The 20,897-nt window shown below is 35.5% G+C and overlaps 3 protein-coding genes across 3 annotated transcripts; 2 read left to right on the top strand and 1 right to left on the bottom strand.

Annotated features, from left to right (window-relative positions):
- Positions 1-889: 889 nt before the first annotated feature.
- On the top strand, positions 890-3,424 carry LOC135947117 (low affinity immunoglobulin epsilon Fc receptor-like). The gene is made up of 8 exons (XM_065495702.1): positions 890-953; positions 1,046-1,178; positions 1,393-1,968; positions 2,023-2,059; positions 2,118-2,130; positions 2,188-2,249; positions 2,300-2,408; positions 2,957-3,424. Exons 1-8 carry the CDS (start codon positions 932-934, stop codon positions 3,187-3,189), a joined length of 1,185 nt encoding a protein of 394 aa, XP_065351774.1. The 5' UTR covers positions 890-931; the 3' UTR covers positions 3,190-3,424.
- Positions 3,425-3,677: 253 nt separating this feature from the next.
- LOC135947057 (endoribonuclease Dicer-like) lies at positions 3,678-20,709 on the bottom strand. The gene is made up of 26 exons (XM_065495613.1): positions 20,551-20,709; positions 20,241-20,338; positions 20,067-20,182; positions 19,834-20,011; positions 19,657-19,782; positions 18,806-18,981; positions 18,622-18,750; positions 17,228-17,473; positions 16,690-16,879; positions 16,505-16,632; positions 15,293-15,530; positions 15,129-15,238; positions 14,336-14,702; positions 13,943-14,125; positions 13,315-13,528; positions 13,136-13,263; positions 12,903-13,081; positions 11,947-12,489; positions 10,486-10,711; positions 10,322-10,429; positions 9,733-9,966; positions 8,690-9,029; positions 7,780-8,000; positions 7,559-7,727; positions 7,427-7,505; positions 3,678-3,989 (listed from the first exon to the last, which is right to left on the bottom strand). Exons 1-26 carry the CDS (start codon positions 20,555-20,557, stop codon positions 3,821-3,823), a joined length of 4,902 nt encoding a protein of 1,633 aa, XP_065351685.1. The 5' UTR covers positions 20,558-20,709; the 3' UTR covers positions 3,678-3,820.
- On the top strand, positions 4,509-5,907 carry LOC135947062 (C-type lectin 37Da-like). Its single transcript, XM_065495623.1, has 8 exons — positions 4,509-4,561; positions 4,670-4,814; positions 4,868-5,029; positions 5,083-5,119; positions 5,172-5,184; positions 5,251-5,312; positions 5,367-5,475; positions 5,528-5,907. The coding sequence occupies exons 2-8, from the start codon at positions 4,672-4,674 to the stop codon at positions 5,761-5,763; spliced, it is 762 nt and encodes a 253-aa protein (XP_065351695.1). The 5' UTR covers positions 4,509-4,561; positions 4,670-4,671; the 3' UTR covers positions 5,764-5,907.
- Positions 20,710-20,897: the final 188 nt, after the last annotated feature.

Below are 20,897 nucleotides of genomic sequence, written 5' to 3'. Positions count from 1 at the left end.
TGAAATAAAATGTGTGGTGTATGCTCACTTGTGCAATCTAAAAATGGCTCGAGGATAAATATTAGCTTTAGTTTTGCACCAAGCAAGCAAGCAACAAACACGCATTTCTTGGAAGAAGTAAAGTTTGCTGTTCTGACTGCACTGACTGTACAACAACTGCTTTTCTCAAAGTAAAAAATGAACAATTCCAAAAATCAACTAAAGTAAATACAATTTCAAGTTTTAATGGTACCCATTCGTGCGGAGGTTGTGGAATGTTGCCCTGACTGATTTGGAATTAAAATATGTAAAATAAAAATGGAGAAAATTCCCTCTTCTTGACACTACTAGCAAATAATGGAAAACTTCATCTTTCAGCTTAGTATTTTTTCTCTAAAATGTTTTAAAACATTCAAACTTCATGATTTTATTGTAGGTAAAACTAGGGCATTACTGCCACAACTAATAGAGCTGTAACATTTCGATTACTGTACTTTCATTTCCCGAGCTTTCGACGTCGAAGCACGAATGATGCAAATTAAAGCATTACGCATACTTGAAACTCTCTAAGTCGTCTAATTGAGCTAAAATCCTATGATTTTTATGTTCTATTGATAGGTGTTCGAGTTAATATTTTCCAAGAATGGTTTGTGGTCAAATTTTCTCATAAATAAATACTTAAAAATTTAATTCCTTTTGATGGAAGAATCTAGTAATGAAACTGACTCAAACACTGACGAGCTATTAAAAAACAATATAAATATAAAACCTTTTACTTAATGACGTTAATGGCATTTTGTGCCATTAACTGTCATTGCTGTGACGTGGTGCAAAAAATATGAGGCATATGCTTAAAATCTTGGAATTAGTTTTCCACCTCCACCGCCATAAATGGAGCAATTCCCTCCGCTGCAGTCGTTGCTTCATTTATGTAAAACGCTGCTCGCTCTGAATGCCACTTCTCCACGACGCAAGTAAGAAAGTTTTCGTCCTTCCGATTTCCTGCTAATTAAGCAATAGATTTAAAAAAAATAGTGGATGCTATAATATATAATACAATTTTTAGCAATGGACTTAAAAAGTTTATTCGCACTCCTCTCTATGGCCATTTTGGTAAAGAGTCGTGCAGAAATTCCAGATTCGACCAATGATAATGAGACTATTCAGCCCTTTTCTTCATCAAGCCTCTGTTTTGGCAGGTAAGCTTTGATTTTTGTTCTAAAGATGTAGCACAGAAATTGCAACTTTAATTATTGATATATTAAAAAAAGTTAGGTGGTGAAATGACGAACATTGAATTTCAACATTTTTTATCCTCGTGAGCAGGAAAAAACATAAATGTTTCACAACTTTTACCATAAAAAGATTTATAATTCATTGACCATTTATGGAAATCACTCTGAAAATTTCCAGGTATGACAACCTGCAAAATGAATTTTGCAACTTCAAAATCAACAATGTCGAAGAGAAACTTTCGGCTAAGCTAAATGAGTGCGATTATGAACTGACAAGGTGGAAAATATCACTCCAAGAGCAACACAAAAATTTCCAGGATAAAATTTCAGCCCATAAAAATGAGTGCGATTTGGAGATGAGGACTTTGAAGGAATCGCTGCAACAGCAAAATCTGACATTTCAAGAGGAGCTGCTGGTGCAAAATAACACCTGCGACTCAACTTTGAACAGTTTGAAATCGGCGTGTGAACTGAGGGAGATTTCACTACAAACAAATTTGACTGCGGAGAGAAACCAATGTGATTCAAATATCAGCGACTTAAAAGCAGCGTTTCAATTACAATTGGATGTGCTGCAAAATAATTGTTCAGCATCCAGAGATGCCTGCAATTCCCAGATAAATCAGTTACAGAATATGTATAATATTGACCTCGCGAAAAAGCAGACGGAATGCGACTCAACAGTAGCAGCTTTAAAGAGTTCATTTGCGCAACAGGAGAAAATCTGGATCGAGAGCCGATTATGCAGCGTTACGTAAGCAATTTTTATTTCTTCTGCAAGAGCATGGCAGTTATAAATAAATTCCAGAATAAGAGAGATAGCAAGGAGACGCTACGTAGACTGCGTATGGACTTAAATCTAATTTTATTTTTCGAATTTATAATTCAGTTTTTAACTTTCAGAAATTCCCAAAAGGTAATCAAGCAAATAATAAATAAATTATCAGGTATTGTCATTTCTCCAAATTTGTAGGCTCAGAAAATTGGCTGCAACTGTCGACTGGCTTCTATTACTTTTCCAAGCACCATGAAGTGGTACTTTATTGAATTTATTTTATTTCATATTTCAATCAATATCCACTCAGGTAAATTGGCACGTGGCAGATGCGAATTGCAAAATTATGGGAATGCAGCTGGCAACCATTGAAACTGCACACGAAAATAATGTTGTTATCAACCATCTCAACACTCTAGGTATATTGTTGAAGCCTCCAAAATTATCAGTTTTATTTATACCTCGAAACAAATAAAAAATGCGAACCTTATATAAAGGGTTGGGATTTTTAGAATTTTGTCCACAAAAGATAGTTTTTAGTCAGTCTGGTGACTCTTTTACGCACCCATAAGGTATTCAGACCATAAATCAATTCATCGCCTTTATATTTATTAAATATTTTAAAAGGAAAGTCGGATTCAGGGGGTTTCTTGATGAATTCCAATAGTTTGAACAAAATTTACATACTATAGGGAACCTTTTTGAAATGAAAAAATATTGCACCAGAATGATTTTAAGCAAATGTAGCGTTTTGAGATGAGTTCAAGTGCAAATTAGATGGTTTTGTGCTCCAAGCGTGGACTTGAACGATTTTTAAAACTGCTCAAGAGTTCAAAAATATTGCTCATTTGACGCATTAAAGAAAATCAGACAGCTAGGAAAAATTGATTATTTTTCAAATATAATTTATTTCAATTTCTGTATCTTAATATTTACTATTTTAAAATTTTTATTTTCTTTTGTCCAGGTGCACCAGATAGGGCTATGTTTTGGATCTCGGGCACTGACCTGGGCGCTGAGGGAAGATTCGTTTGGAGCACAACCGGGCAGCGAATTGGCTTCTCGCAGTTTCACAGAGGACAACCGGACAACATGCGCAGAAGGGAAAACTGTCTCCAGTACTACAAAGTGGGCTCCTTCGCTTGGAACGATTACGAATGTGACAAAGGCAGCAGATACATTTGCGAGCTGCAATACTGATTGTGAGCCTTTCATTGCACTGCAGGATTTAGATTTTTTGTAGATAGATTGAAAATGTGCTAGATCATGTTTGTGTTTATCTGAAACTACTTTGAATAAAATAATTCTTAACTAGAAGAGATCTTTGAGAAAAATTCCCTCAAGGTATGAAGCAATTATGTAACTAACATTAAATTATTGTTAAATTAATTATGTTGTACGAAATAAACTTTGGTTTTTGTTTTGCTCGATTCTTATACTAAGGAATGAAATGTCTATATTTCTGCAATAATTTACTTGCTAGTGATTCTAAAGACCATTTTAGCGAAAGAAAATATCGACTAGAATGCTATGTAGTCTTTTAAAACCTAATTTCAGCACCAGAACCCAAAAATTAAGTTAGTATAATTGACTTTTAAGCTGATTCTAACGATCAACTATGTTTTAAATTAAATGATAATTTAATGGTCTTACAACGATTGGAAACTGAGAAATAAGCCGATATAAAATACAATTCAATCCCTGCCTTTAATGTATGAAAAAAGGAAAAACAAATTATATAAATAATATATTTTGGAAAAATTCACTTTAATGAACAATTATCAAAACAAAATAAGAGAAGGGAAATTTTATTGTCAGTAGAATGCAGCGGTCAGACATACCACTGCGCCTGGACCAAAAGGCGCAGCATCCCCTTTGCAGCGGCCCTCTTGGCTTCGTGCTTGTTGGACCCGGCGCCAATGCAGGAAAGGCTTTTCCCCTCCTTGTTGACGACAATTTTCACTTGGACTCCCTCAATGTCGTCCAGAGACGAGGGTTTTCTGAAACATCAACTCATTATGAAAATGCGAATGAACTCACTCGTGTGCAAAATGGAAGCAGGTTATCTCAAGTTAGACACCGAGGCAAAATATTTGAAAGTTATTATACAATGAGACACAACAAACAAGCATTTCTGCGAGAGGAAAATAAAGTTTTTAAGTGCTTTTATGGATGAATAATAAACATTTTGTAAACAAAAAGCTTTCTTTGCACTAAAAAGTTTAATGAACACATTTCCCCATTTTTGCTTTTCCTTGAAGTGATAAAAAATGCAAATTTTCTACCTTCCACGTTGTTGAATAACTATATTTATTTAGGTAGGTATGTAGGTAGATATATGATATATATGAATATAGAAACTCTATTACATCAGGTACACCATTGTTATCAAAAATAAAAAAATGTATATTGTAGTCTTATTTGACGCTCTATCAGACTGTTTGAAGTGACGAGATGTCTTTGTGGCTTAAGTATTTCTTGACATTTGTGTAGTGCCAATACGAGTTTAGCATATAAGGAGCAACCAGTTTCTTTCCCTCATTCATCTTGAACTACTCTCTTCAGGTCGCAAGTAGGTTTTTAGGCTCTTTCAATTTTGTTGTTGAATAGACAACGGTTTTTATTTCTATATAGTAAAAAATCATTAGTCAAGGAAAATAATTCCGAATAATTCCCACAGCTATGGACGTGACTAGATTTTTCATTATATTTTCCGTGACCGTTCTGATTCATGGGGACAACAAAGCTCTGAGTTCCGATGTTCCCAAAACCACCGGCATCACATATTCTTCGACGACGTCTTATTCAAGCATATGCTTTGACAGGTGAGAAGCTATTCAATTTTATCTAGTACTTTAACAAAAGTTTGAATTTGCAGATATGAAACTTTGCAACAACAATTCTGCAATTTCAAAATTGATACGATGAACGAAAAACTTTCGGCTCAAAAGAACGCGTGTGACTCGACTCTAAATCATTTGAAAGAATTTTTCGGCCAGCGAGAGCAACTTTGGCATGAGCAGAACATTTGCAATGCGTCGTAAGTCATGAAATTTTAACGTAAAAAAGAGATAATATGGTATATTATTTCAGACTAACGCAAATCGCAGGGAGGCGAGAAGTGGAATGTGTATGAAAATTATTTTTTTTCCGAATTTAAAAAATAACAAAATCATTTTCAGTTCAATTCAATAGGTAAGTTTTTCTAGACCTTGCGCGTACAATTTAAAAAAAAGATTTCATATTGAGCCCTTTCTGCAGATGGTGCAAACTGGACTAAGCTGTCTTCTGGCTTCTACTACTTTTCTAAACCTAATGAATTGGTAAAGCGATTGAAATTTATGCAATAACTTCTATTAACTTGAGTCACAACATAGACGAATTGGTTTGTAGCTGGCTACAACTGCAAAAAAATGGGAATGCGGCTGGCAAGCATTGAGAGCGAGTTTGAAGACAATGCTGTCCTTGGATATCTCAATGCTCTGAGTAATTTACTCTTTTTGTTCAGAGATTTTTTATGTTTTCGCTCTTTTTGCAGATGCATCAGATCTAGACATGTTTTGGATGTCTGGCACAGACCTAGGCGAAGAAGGAAAATTTGTTTGGAGCGCAACAGCTGAGCCAGTCAGCTTTTCGCGATTCGGCATTGGACAGCCTGACAATGCAGGTGGAAACGAAAACTGTCTCCAGTACATCAAGGCACGATCTTCGTTCACTTGGAATGATAATGAGTGCAACACAACTACTAGATACATATGCGAACTCCAGGGTTGAAAAACGAAATTTGATACAGCATGCCAAAAATATTATACTTGAATTTGTAAATGAAAAAATTTACACAAGAAATATTTTTCATGCGAATTTGTAGGAAACGTTCAAATCAATTGAACGAAAATAAATATTTTGCAATACATTTAAGTTATGAATTTAATTATGTTTACAATTAATTCAACATTGATTTACGTTCTATTTCTATTAGATGAAAAGAAAGATTTAACGAACGGTCGTTGACCAAAAGATTGTACGTTTAACCATACCGTTGGCTTGTATTATGTTTTGCAATATGAGCATTCAAGCGATGTTGGAAGGTCAGATGCCGGCTGATTTTCGCCTACATTTCATTCTCTTGCATTGCAATGACAAGTCAATCCGGATTTAGGAGGATTGCGAAAGTTTTCCAACTCGCTTCTTTCTGGTTTGCACCCTTAACAATATGCGTGAATTAATTTCACGGGACGAATAACCGTTTCAATAAAAATGCACCATTGCGGAAACAGCAACACGACAAGCTCGTTTTCTAGACTGGGCTTCCTCCAATGAGGCCCGCGTGCCCATTTTATTCGTATGAACGCGGAGTTCTCGCGAGTTCTTCGGAATCGGGGGGTCCCCCGTCTCGCAAGAGATGAACCGGAAAAAAAACTCATCGCACCTGTTCTGTGGATATGTTCGCAAGAAGGTCATAATTTGGTGCATTGAAATAAAGAAGTGTGAGAGTGAACGATTTTTATCACAATGATTCAAGAAAGTTCAAGAGCGCTGATGCAATGAGGTCTTATAGTGATTTTCAAAAACTTGCTTTTAAAAAGTAAATTTTCCAAGTCAATGACAAATCAATAGTCGCAAGCACAAAGAAATGCGCCACCAGCCACTACAGCACCAAAGTCAAGTGTTTCGCGTCACACGATATAAAATATTCAATGTTTGGAACAATAAATACATATCTGTTTTTGAGGATATTCAAGTACTTGTATTTTTAAACGCGTTCCTTCTTATGCAACCTGCATCACGCCGGTATAGAAGCTTTGAAATAAAGGAATAATCCAACAGCAAAATAGTTCCAAAACAGAGCATTTTAATTGCATAAATTAAAATTAATTAAGCAATCAGTTAACAAGTATTATGTGAAAATTTCTTCATTTTTAAATAAAATAAATTTACCACAACAAGGGCCATAAAGAGCACTGTGTCAACTACGTTTAAAAAAACTACTTCACATGGAGTGACTACCCATGCGATAAAGACACAAGAAATACATTATTTGCGAACTTTGGCTAACCACGAGCTCCTCCCTTAAGTATAAACCAGAATTAGCAGAATTGGAAAGCAACATTAAGGTGGAATATTAGTAGAATAGTCAACAATAATCATAAACCCTTTCAGATTGCATAAATAATGGTTAATATAATAAAGGGCAAAATACTATGATAATATTTTAAAATTAACAGCGGACTGAGGTTCCTAATTAAAAAAACTGAAATGATCGAAAAGAGAAAACTCAACAGGAATGCTACACTTAGGGTTTTGGTGATACCAATGAATTCGAGAAGGCTCTTTCTAAATTATTTTTTTTATAAAATTTTCATTTAGCGATGAGGTGGATTGATAAGTGAAAAAATTTCCCAAAAAGATATAAAAAGAGGCATAAATTTGTACTAACCCAATGGTCAAGTCTGTCTTGGGAACACTTTCATAGAGCCTCCTTACTGCATTCTTAGGCACCGTCATTCCAAAGAGATCTAAAATTTTTCATTTATTAGAAAAAAATATGTTTAACAATAATATTCATTACCAATTTCATGTTTCATTAGAGAATAAACAACGTTCCAAGTGGCAACTAAGTCTTTGCCACAGTCCAAGAAAACAGCTCCAATAAGGCTTTCAAAAATGTCCCCAAGAAGCTTAGGTACTTCTATTGCAATTCCAATATTGATGTTATTTTCCTGAATGAGCAGCAGGTGCTGAAATAAAATCAGGTGAGCCAGTTACTTTATTTAAGATTCCTTGGCTTACATCGTCAGTGATCTTGTGACCGTTTTTCTTCTGGAAGTCGACAAAGTTGTCGATGGAATGCATGACGGTCGAAGAATGCGCCAAGAGGAACGTGTGGAAGCCGTATCTCACAGTCAGCGAGGCAAACGTGATGTTGTTCACAAGTGCCGATCGCAAATCAGTCATCTCTCCAGGAGTCAGACTCGAATGAGACTCATAAATGTGCGCCGTGATAAGGAAGTCTGTAAATACAAAATATAAAAACTTAAAATTGCCAGTTAAGTAGAGTAAAAAAACAGAGAAACATCTTAAAATAATCAATAAAATAAAAGAGTATTAAAAATTTATAAGAAATAGGTAACGTAATGACTGCTCTTAAAATAATTAACAAACAATCCAATAATTAGCGAACAATCCACGTTTTTCAATAGAATACCACTTGATCCGAAAAATTTAACAATTTATTGCGGGAATGTAGAGGAAAAAAATAAAAAATTTGAAAAATCGATTTAAAAAAACCAGTTTCAGCTCAACTAATGTGATACTTGGTTCATACACAATATTTGATTTGAAAAATTGAACAGTGGCTCATTTTTGGCATTCCGTAAAACACTTGAATTTTTGGTCTTAACTTTTTAATTTTATACCATAGAGCAAAAATAGAATACTTGCAGTTTTTATTTCAGAAAAATTAAGATGGTTAAAGATATGAAATACTATTTCGTCATTTTTTTAGAATTTTATAAAGAGCTTTGCAGTTTCTAAGCAAGTCGAATAAAAAACTCACTGTAGAGAGCAATAATATTGCTAATATTACCATTAAGATAAATTATTCCAGAATAATCTATAGCCTTAAAATCAATATCATGAATAAGTCGTATTGATGGTCTAAAGATAAAAAAATTAAATATATTATGCAAATGAAACAAACCTAAAATCGCGTCTCCCAAAAACTCCAGTCTCTGGCAATTGTGCGTGAGGCGATTGGCAACGTAGGAGGGATGGGTCAGGGCCTCTAGCAGCAGGCTCTTTGATCTGAATTTGTAGCCCAGCGCCTCCTCAAGCTTATCAACCTCAAACAAATGAGAGTTGATTTCTTTCTCGGCATCGCGGACGTTCTTGTTCTTGATATTGCACGGAACAGGATCTGTCATCACAGATGGGGCAGATTCGGGCAAAATTTGGAACCAAGAGACCACTTTGGCCGCTGCTATCGGGCCACATGCTTCAATATAGGCTCCAAGGATGGCTTCAACGGAGTCGGCAATCACCTGAACGATATTTTTTATTTTAGGTATTTTTCAATCAGGATTCGTACAATAATTAGTTGAGGTTTTTACACAGCTGGTTTTTCCATAGAAAAAATCGTAATAAAAGTTTAGTTTTTTTCCAGATAGATATTTTCGTAATTTTTGCTAAATCCATGACAAGTTAACAAAAAAAGATGGCACTGCGCCGTCACCCTACCGAGCCGCGCATGATGGCCAGAGTCTCCACGAGAAAGTTTGAATTGAAGTTAGAGTAAATAAAAATGGCAAATAACCATACTTGGAGTAACTTTTACAAAATGACATATTGATGTATCATTTTCCGAAGTGAAAATGTGCAACCGTAAAAATTACTTTTAAAAAAATGTTATTAACAATTTACATCTACTGAGAATGAAATATATAAACGTCAGTTAATTTTATAAAATTAAGAAACCTGCGAAAAATAAAAAATACCCGATTCAAAATTCTTCGTGCGACTTTTTTAATATGTTAAGTTTTCCGGCTTCACTGAGACAGAATGCATTGAATTTGAATTCATGAACAAGGTATATTTTTAAATTGCAAAATAATAAATAGATTTTTCTTCCCAGGAATCTTAAAAAAAAATCTTGAAAATATGGTGGTTACGCCAAAAAATAATAATATAATAAATTAATCCATTGTTCACCTTTTAGACATGACACAATTTAATATCAAATCCTACCTTGTCAGGCGCGATCTGCTTGTTCAAAAAGGACACCAGTGTTGTCTCATAGACAGAAGATTCAGTATTTGCTTCGGCAAATAGTTCAAAGGCCTCCTGAATCTTGCCGAGGTCGTTCAACTGGCCTGTTGCTTTTTCTTGCTCGTCCAACACTATTGCATTCAGCACGCTGGGACATAAGTCTGTTTTCGCAATGAGATACCTAAGCACTCCAGGCACGCTCAAATTCGGAATCTAAAATTACCATACTATGAATATCCAATAAAAATCAAACAAAAAATATTCCAATAAGTGAACAAAAATTGCGTTGAGAGTCACAATAAAAGTAAAAATTCCACTTGTGAACAGCGTTTATAGTATTGTAACTCGGACTTTAGAAACTTTTTATCAATCAAAGAATGAGTAGATTTACCTATTATAACGCCTTACTGAAAAACTGGAAGACATCTTGATCAATAAAATTCAAAATGAAAGGAAAAAAACGACGTTCAATGATCACTTTGATTGGCAATTAACTTTATCTTTTTAAATTATGTAAATTGTATTATAATTCTATAGGCAAATGAGTGCAAGTTGAAATCAAACATACATTACTATCCTCATTTGGGTCCCACGCATTGCAGTTCAAAATTTTGGCAATGCCTCTGTTCAAAGCGCAGTAGAAAAGGTTCCTGTTGCCAACAAGTTTGCTTTTGGTCTGCAGCAACGAAAACGTAAGAAAATAAATTAAAGACAAAAAATAGACGACTTTACGTGTGTCAAAATTCCCTCTGAGTAATCGTAGGTACAAAAAAGGTAGAGGGTGGTGATGAACTTTAAGAAAGAATCGCCCAAGGTCTCCAGCCTCTCCATGTTGACGACGTCGTTTGCAGACATTGTCGTAATTGCCGCGTACATGGTGCTCAGCTCAGGGCCGCGTTTTTCCACGTCAGCGTCAGGTGTCAGAAGTTTGATGGGAACAACATTGATATCTACCTCCCTGCAAAAGCAGCATTTTAGAGATTTAGCATGTCAAAAATAATTTTTAGTCAGAAATTCTACTTTCAGCAAACACAACGCAAGGTTAAATAACAAATAAAAATATTCTGCAATTTCATCTGTAGAAATTTAGCCTGACCTTGTCTGGATAGAATTTGCTCCTAAAGATGTTTCAGAATTCGTCAAAAAATGTATTAAACATTTTGGACGAACTCCAAAACATCCATAAAATCCAAAACTTTGCCATCAAACAACTAATTAAGTGTTGACCTGAGTGTCAACATAGTAATTATTTTGAATTTTGATGAAATTCTTGAATTTATATCACATTGTCCAATTTTTAAATAAATGATATACCATTTTAACGATTTTTTGAAATATTAAAAGCATGGCCCTAAGTTACAAAATTGATTTTAAAAATACAATTTAACTTAAGCTGAATTATGGTTTCTATACACTGCTCAACAAGAAAAATCGATCAGTTTGCCATGAATATTTCACACATGGGTTATTTCTGGGCATTTAAAGCATTTAATGGTTGATTGGAGAGCAAAAAACTAGATATATTCAGACAGCTGATGAAATTTCCTGTTTATAACATACCTGACCAATATTTTCAAGCATCACTATTAATTTTTACGATGATATTAAGTTACTTGAAAATATAAATATTGAGAGTTAATTATTATTTTTTTCTTAATGACAAATATAAAGAGCTAGATGACTTGGAAATCAGCTCTGATATTAAAATTTTTAAAAAGACTTGTATCAATACGTAAATGAGCCAAAATGATATTGTTGTATTTTTATTTTTAATTTGTATTTTGTGTTTGTGATTTGCAATCAGATCGAATAAATTGTGAGAAGTTCATCACCTGATTGTATTACCATGCTGAAAGTCATATAAAATTAATTTCTTCTGTAATATTCTAAAATCTAGGGACTTTCCGGAAAAGTCGACATGGCCATTGACCAACCTATTGATTCGTCTTTTCAAGTAGTCTCAAATGGCATCACGATTGCATGAAAACTGGCTTCGCAATTTAGACTTTGAAGCATTTTTCATGCTAAATCTCAAAAGGATTTGGAGCCCCATAGTTCGCAAACTCTGTCAAATTAAAAAATTACTCCAAAAATTAAAATGTTGAATCCTTTCAAGTAAGAAATTTCTACTTTTGGACAGCAAAGCAGTGATCAAACTTCAGTTAATAGTAATGATTAGGCATTTTGTCGTACCTTCTTAAGAACGGCTGATCCTCATGGGACGGAATTTCCAATTGTTCCGGCAAGGCTTCCGACTGCGAGGAAAAGGAAGCAAACTCAGCCAGCTGTCCCCAGCTGACTCCCTCGCAGAGATGCCTGTCTGGGTCGATTGGCTCAGGCGTGTCATCCTGTGACTGTTGCCAAGAACACATCTTCTCGTTCACCTTAGGCACATGGCAAGTGATTTTTGGCAAGCCGAATCCACTCCTCTTATTTTTAGCTTCAGGGATATGCGACCTGAACAAGGGGGACACTTCCAAATCCGTCCACTTGTTAACGCTAGCTGGTCCAACACCACAATCTGCGTTAATTTTGGAACGCAGCTCGTCTGCGTGCAGCAAAATCAAGGCTCGGTGCAGAATGGACGGCAGGAGCATGGCTTTGAACCACATTTCGGAGGTCACCACGCGATTGTGCCCTGAGAGGTGGCACAGTTCTGGGATTAACTTTTCTGTGTTTTCTCCACTGCTTTCCTCCATCAATAAGCGTTTCTCTAACTTATTGAGTGTCAACGCCCTGAAACATGTTAGGTTTTGGTCTCCAAGTTATCGAAGCTGGTTTTTTTTTAAGATATTGTTTAATATTTAAATTATGGTTATTTGGAGTAAAATTTTACAATGGAGACAGTTACTAAGCTGACTGCAAGAAAGTTTTCTGACACATTCACAAAGCACTTTATCTGACATTGTACCTAAAACACTCTTGCGTCATTTTAATAATTTAAGATTTATTGTTAAGATCATTAGTTTTTTTCGTAAATTTATATCACCAATATTGAATTACTAGTAGTGGAGTTTCAGACAAAAAAAAATGATGATAGAACAATACCTCTTAGGTATCACAGATTAAAATCCACGCCGATTATGCAAAAAAAGTGATGGGAGTATTGATTTTTGGCCTTTGGCCACCTTGTTGCCACATCCTATTACCTCGGTTTGAAATAGTTGATATTTGATGGCATGCGTTTGACTTCTACCATAGGCTGGGTCAAATTCTTGACAGTTTTACCCCACTTCTGCGAATAGTACTCAAAGTATGAATCATAATTGGGAGATGGAAACGAAGTCAGCGGATTGACGTTCCAGAGGAGGTTGGTGATGACATAATTCTATAAAATAAACCAGAAATAGTAGATGTAATTTAGAATTAATTACATTCATACCACCAAATCCTTGTTTTTGTAAGTGGGAACAATCACTTTCAGGAGCAAATCATCAAACTTCTCAATGTCATAAGGCTCTAAGCTCTGAGAAAAGTTCTGTTCCAAGCACTTGCTATCAAGAGTCAAATCTGAAACAGCATAATTGAAACAACAAGTATAAAATTTACACTTCAATCAACCTTCAGTGACAGGTGCAATGAGGTAATTGTTCAGCCCGCATTCAAAGTTCCACGCCAGGAAACTTCTGTCCAGATTGAGCAGTTTGCCAAACAGGTAGCTGTGGAAAGCTCTGACTTTTTCCAGGGTGCTGCTATCTACTTCCAGTGTTTTGCATACGCGTCCGATGGAAATTTGAAAAATCCCATGTGAGTCAAAGATAGGGAAATCACAAATCTGCAAAGAGATATTGAATTAGAAATTAGTAAAAAAAGAGATTATGAAAAAGATTATTAACGGTCGGTCGATATGGAGCTTCTAATTGTCAAGATTTTACTTAGCACAAATCATACAAATTATAGCCATTGTACCTTCAAATCTTATTTAAAATAATCTTAACAGTCAAAACGACCTAAATACTGTTTAAATTGGCAAACGGGCAATTTTAGGATTATATGATATTTTTTGATGAAATTTTTTTGATAAAATTGATGCCTGAAGAGTAGATTTTATTTTGAATTTTAGACCTACTTGACGTTAATGAAAGGAAAATGTTTGAAGGGTCGGAAAAGGTAAAAACATAATATTCTGCCTACAAATCATGCTTAATTCATAGCCCTGTAGGTATTAGGAATGAAAATTGAAACATACGCAAGGCCACGGCTTTGACGAGAGGATTGCAAAATTTTCCTTTTTGCTCTTGAGCAGATTGTAAACAGTTGTATACAAATTACTCTGGTCAGTCGTTATTTCATAGGTAGGGGTGATGTTGATGCTGAGTAAGTACAACTCTGAGTCAGGTTTTGGAGCACAATCAGTCATCACAGAAGGTGGCTAAAACAGGAAAAAAGAGTGAATGAAAATATAACTAAAATAAATAGACAGAATTCGGCAATAGATATTTGGTTTGTTTTCTCATAAATCAAAATCTAGCAAAAACGAGCAGCTCTATTAAACAACTTACCCTTATTTTTAAGCATCATTAAAATTGTTTATAAATGTATTTACTGGTTTTTTTCTATTTTACAATTTAAAATTTCTTACTATGGTGGAGTGAATTCTCCTCATGGCTTTGGTACCAGGGTAGCCAGTCTCTTGATCGTACTGGTCATTTGAATTCCAATTGGGAAAGAGCTCTTTGTTCATCACAAGGTCTGCGCTTGTTTTGGTCACGGTGCTGAACAAGTTGTCGTTGATTTGGCCAACTTCATGTAGTTTTTTTATTGCCTCCAGGGCACACAATTTTTTGGCATCAATTAATCTTGGACTAACAGGTCCTTGAATCGGATCGATTAGTGTTGTCTGCATGGGCAGGATGACTGAGACAAACTTTTTGCCTGCACTCACATTCTTGCAGAACCACAATAGAGATTCTGCTCCAAACTTGTCATAGCCCAAAGTGCCACAGTACCTGGGAGAACACAAGAGAAAATTGACGGGAAATAAGAATAGGAATAACAGAATTGTTGAGACAAATAATAAGATTATTTTCATCAAATTAAACTAGTTTAGCATAGATTTAAATTACTCGTGTGCTCTATAAACTTGAGATTAAAATCATAAATATCAATCGATTTATAAAATTCACTAGGCGAGTTTGCAAGAAACTCAGCATATATGCCATTTTTTTAATGACTTCCTTTGTTTAGTAAAAATAATTCTAGATAGTAAAATTACGACTCACTGGTGGCCTATCTTTGCATAAAAAAATAAACATGTTAGAGGCTAATTGTTTGTCATGCGGGTTTTCTTGACAATTTATATTGCTTTTTCTACTTCTGGTATTTCAAAAATAAACCAAAACGTGCTGAGCATGAGTTTGACAAAAATATCTTACTTGTATAACAGACTGACAGCATTATCCGGAGTAACAATAGCGCCTGCTGGCGTGCAAAATTGGCTGGAGCTCCCAGCTTCCAATGGTTCAGGTTCACCCTCAAGTTGCATCTACGAAGACCAATATTAACAAAATACAAGCTGAATTATTTTGCTTTCACATACCATCTGCATGCGATGCTCCAACAAAGAATATTCTGTCTTGTTGGCTAGGAACTTGGACCTGGCGTTAACAAGAATGACGAATTTCGAGTTCTGAAATCGAGCTCTTCCTTTGCTCTGGACGAAGGAGCAGTAGGTTAGGATTTCATCAAACTTGATCACAAGGTTGCAAGCCGGAATGTCAATTCCTTCCTCAATCACATTTGAGGCGACCAGCAAATTTGTATCGCCAGTGGAAAAGCTGTAAAAACTAGAGTTAAAAGTTCATCTCTTTCTGTTGAAATACAAGGTTCACACAACCACCTGGATTTACCATACATTTTCTACCCAAAAATTGCAAATCAATTGCTCCGAGGACAAGAAATATTTTATTAGATTCTAATCTGGACATGAAAATGTTTCATACCTATGCTAAATAAAAACTAACCTCAGTTAATAATATCCTGATTGTTTTTTTTAATTTTCTATTTATTCTTCTCGAGTCAGATTTAAATTGGAAGTTGGAGCAAAATTTTCATTTTTTTTTTAAAAAAAATAGTTGGTTTTGTAATGGTTATGCACCTCAAAAACAATATGAGAAGAGTCTGATTATTAACGAAAAAACTCTGGACAGTTTTTTGTAAATAGTTTGCTGTTATATCAAATAATTTTCAGCAGCGTAAATGTGTTGATGTTTCAGCCACGTTACATTTTTCTGCGTCCCTGACATTTTTTATGGGTATCAAATTATTTGTATGGTAAAAAAATATTTAAATCTTACTATCTTCCCTCTACAACTGCCTATGAAAAGTTTTTAAACAATATGAATGTTAAACGACAATCTATTGACCCAAACTTTTTTGAAACCCCTGCTATATGTAAATTGGATTGGACTAATACAAATTGTAAAGATAGGGCTATGTTCAATAGATATTCTTTTCATGGCTATCATTTCCTTGACTGTTCACATAAATTTTTTCATCTCGCTGTCACCGCTAATTGTAAATGTATTTATTGCGATTCTTTGCTTACTAGTATGTATCATTTGCTCAACTGTGTCAAAAAACCTTCAACATTATCTCAAGCATTATGTTATAATAAATAAAATTGTAATTGACTGTTAGTTGTACACCGATGGTGTCCAATAAATTGAATAATAATAATATTTACATCTTAGCTACAAGCCAAATTCATTCATTAAGCCTCGTTTGACTATCATAGAAGAATATTAAATACCTGAAGATGCTGTCTTTATTCAACTTCATTGATAACTGAGCCAATTTTGTGCAGTAGGAGTTGTCTTCGCGACCTACAACGTAGTCGCTTTTGATTTTGACCAAGTCTGGATCATTCGTGCTCAAAACCTTTCCAAATATTACTGATAAATTAAGGTATCAGAACAACATAATTAAATCTCATACCTTGAAAATTGCACACAACACTTTTGCAGTGATTCTTCTAGCAACGAAAATGATCGTTTTAGTATCCACGTTGGTTTTCACAGCCCTTCTAACCTCCTCAACACATTTTAAAACTTTGTCAGAAGAAAACAATTTGATTTGGTCCAACACGTTTTCAGCCTTCCTCTTCATGGCCGATTCCAGCAGATGTCTGAAAATTTAAGAGATGTTCCAAGTATTTGAAACAGGTAATATAGTTTATAAGGGAACCAGATGTTTGTAATTTGTTCACAACAGACACTGAAATTCTTATGATAATAGAATAAAATGAAATATAAAAATTTAGCACCATGGCCCATAGTTTGTATCGCGTCTTATGGTGATTCCTATGTAAAATGAGGAAAAATTCTCATCATAATCAAAAGAAAAAAACGTTGCGAAGATTATTTTTTATTTCAATGAATCTTTAAGATATGGGCTGAGTTAGTGACGTTTTGTTCCTGAACAGTTGATTTATTTAGAGAAAACTGTTTTTAAGCAACAAAAGAAAGGATTTTACCTGATGACCTCAAGTTGACTCACAACCATCATAAACAGCTTGCGACTTTCTTGATTGTCGGCAACGCAGGCTAGGCACTGCAGGCGATTCCTATGACACTGGATGACAAAGCTGCCGCCATAAGGGCCAATTTCATCTATCTCCATGAGAATATCGGCCAGTTGGCGCTGCACTTTACGTACGATGCTCGCACTCTTGCAAACCATCTCGCCTGGTGCAAGCTTAAGACGCAAATCAGAGACCAGACTGAAAAAATTAAAATTTTGAAATAAATTAAGAGTTAAAACCCGCATATAGTTTGTAGAATATGGCAAATTAATTTTTGATGTAGTATCTAAGGTGAATTTCTTAGCGCAACCATAGTATGGCGTCGCATGAAGATTTACTTAGTTTTTAAATGTTAATTATTGCCAGTTCTTTGCGTGTATATTATTATCAGCAAAAAGTGGGATAAAGGCGCGAAACCCGTGAAATCGATAGAGGGCGACGCAAAAACGTGTCTCGCGTTGGAATTAGGCCGATCGGGCTCTTAGAAAAATAAGGAAAAATTAAAACCAAATTTTTCTTTTCGTGTAGCCCCAAGGGCCAGCGGGGGCGGGTAGGGGCGGCGATGGTGCCCAATCGATGTAGACTTTCAGGAAGAACATTTTGAGCATTGGTAGAGCGCTGTGGGTGCGATAGAACTGGAGGCAAAAATTTTCAAAGCAGAAAAACGATTATTTGGACATTTCGTAACTGTTTTCGGGGCCTGCTCTCATTTGATGCCCCTCGACAAGCTATACTAGGCCGATTTTGGTTTTTCAAAATCAGACCATTTTCGAGTTTATAGCAATTTTTGAGTGTCGCAACAGACGAAATTTTAGATTAATAGCTTCATTCTCTTATGAGCTCTAGATTTTTTTTAAAAGCAACGGTGAAAAAGCATCGGGATGGGTGTCAACTAGAGCTGAGCGGTCAGGTCCCGTTTTTGTCTACTCCAGGAATTACATCAGAATTAATTTAGTTTCAAAACCTAAACGTTAAAACGTTAGAAATTTATCTGCATAGGTGTCATAGGTCTGAATATGCCTTCACAGTCAATTACGTGCGAAGCACGCGTTTGCCATTAAAACCGAGATTGCCCTTAAAACCGAGCTGCCCCAGACTTGTATGGCCAAGAGCCAATTACCACACTGTCGTGACCGCTGTCGCTTGAACTTTTGTAACAAGCCCTGTTTCCTAGGCTTGTCAAATAAATTTTAGAGATTCTAAATATTCAAACAAAAAATATATCAATAACAATTTCATGGGATTTTTAAGAATCAAAATTTACTCGATCATCAAATTATTTGTTTTTTAAGGGAAATCTATTTTGGAAGGTATACGGGGTTTCTGTGAAAACAATTAATAAATACCTGTCTTCTTCAGCCACAAGGTTGACACTGTCTGAGAGTTTTTTGATCATTTTTTTCACGATCGCAATTAACTGCGTGTTACTTGCAGGATTGCAGTAGACCATCTCAATGTTGGGATTAGCATACATGCTATAATATTTGAAACAAATTCTTAATGCCCCATTTAAAAAATTTATGAATATACCCTTTGATCACATCCAGAGAAGGCAGTTTCACAAGCTTGCACTGTAAGTTTCTCTCGAGAGTAGCCACCTCACAATCCAACTTGTCAGCCGAGATGTTTTTCTTGATAAGCGTAGCAGTGAGTCCCATAATTCTAGGCATTCCAGGATCGTCTGGTTTGTAATGCTGCCGCATGACCTGTATAAGAAATAGGGAGATTTATTTTTGTACCTTTGCTCAGCCTTTCCAGTGGGTTATGAGCTCACCAAGTACCAATTATACCGCCGGATGGATAAAATGTGGCCAGAGTGGCCGCAGAGGAGCTTGGGCCCTATTGTGGCCATCTTTTTGCCACTGAGGTCTTTTTTTGAAACACCAAACATTTGTACCTTAATCCTTAAGACTTTATTTAACCACCTTTTAGCCATCTCTATTAAGCATCCAGTAATGGATACCCGAAATGTTCAAATATCTCCTACTGCTTTAACACTCCTAGGAATGCATTAACAATGCGAGCAATTTTTCTCCCTTTTAATTGGTCAAACTTCTAGATGGAAGCAATTTTCCTTGACTGTACTACCAGTATGGAAGAAATTCAAAATATTTGTGACAAAAATAATAACCAAATTGACCTCAGCAAAAATATTTTATCCTCTCGATCTGCACAAATTCTTAAAATTTACAACACTTTCCAGTCTTGGAAATTTTATTTAATTTAAGTTATACTGACTTTCTTCAAATACCATCTTAAAATTTTCATTAAAGTCTTGTCTTAGTTTAATAATTACATATATATACGTTACAGATAAAATACATTTAAGAGTTTTAGACTCATTTTAACACAGTTCATAATAATTAATAATAGCACCTTACCATATTCATGGGGTGGTTTCCCGTGGCATGATGGCATTCATCAAAAATCATCAAAGCAAACTGGCTCATTTGTATGAACCCTTTGTCAAGAATGTCCCTAAGGATTTCAGAGCCCATCACAAGTATCTAAAAAGCAGTTCACAATGAATATGCAATGAAAAGACAGCTATCCCGAACCTGGTGTTGGGCAAACTCTTCTAGCCACTTGTTCTTCTCCCAGAACTCAACTTGCATGTAGCCATTGTAGCACCCGACAGAGAATGGCGTGTGCTTCCTCAGAATTTCGGCCTGCTGGTCAACCAAAGCTACTTTCGGCGCTGAGAAAATAATTCTCTTGCCTCCTTCTTCAAAAGGCCTGAAATTTTCCAGTGCAATCCAATTCACACTTTTAGATAAAAAAAAATGCATACAATTTCACATGAGCGTGGAATGCTTTTATTACAAGGATGGAAATGTAGGTCTTTCCCGAGCCAGTTGGCATATAGATAATGGAGTTTTTCTCCTCTGCCTTTTGTGCCATATCAATCTGCAGTAAAAATCATAACGTGTTGAAAACTTGAGAACATGATCAGAGAAAATACGACCTGATATTCACGGTAGTCGAACACACTGTCGCCTTCACCATCGTCCAGCCGCGCCTTTAACGTCCGGCTCGATTCCAGATTCCCACTTGTTGGCGAATCTGAAAATTTCCGTTTCATATTTCAAAAATAAGAGAACGAACGACTCTTCAAATGCCAGCCCAATCTTTCAATTCAAAATATTTAGCTCGATGAATTGATTCAACTTTTTGCTTGTGCGCACGGAAAGTTTCAAAAAATGCCCAAATGCTTGCGCGGTGCACTTTATTTTATGCACTGATACTGTTAGAATGAGTCGAACAATTTGACTTACGAATCATGATGCCAGCATGAGATAATCCTCAAAATGGCAAGATGTTAGGGGAAGCACCAAATTCTCAACTTCAAGTAAAGCAGTCTCTCGTTTGTATAACGCGCTAACCGGCACGAAATATTTCATAAACAATGTCCTGCTGAGTCTTGTGTTGTGTTTTGTTATCGTTGTTATCGGTTGTTATCTTCACCTCGGAACACCTCGGAAGGAGTGAAGTGGGGGTAGTATGAAAAGTGGGAAAAGTGGGAGAGTTTCTAATCAACCGGTTGTATGATTAAAATGATTAAATAGGAAAAAATATTTGTTTAGCCTGCATTTAAGTAACCCTTTTTTAATTCCAAAATTAA

The sequence above is a fragment of the Cloeon dipterum genome, chromosome X (assembly GCF_949628265.1).
Source record: "Cloeon dipterum chromosome X, ieCloDipt1.1, whole genome shotgun sequence".
Classification (NCBI taxonomy): Eukaryota; Metazoa; Arthropoda; class Insecta; order Ephemeroptera; family Baetidae; genus Cloeon; species Cloeon dipterum.
This window is presented reverse-complemented; position numbering and strand designations above follow the sequence as displayed.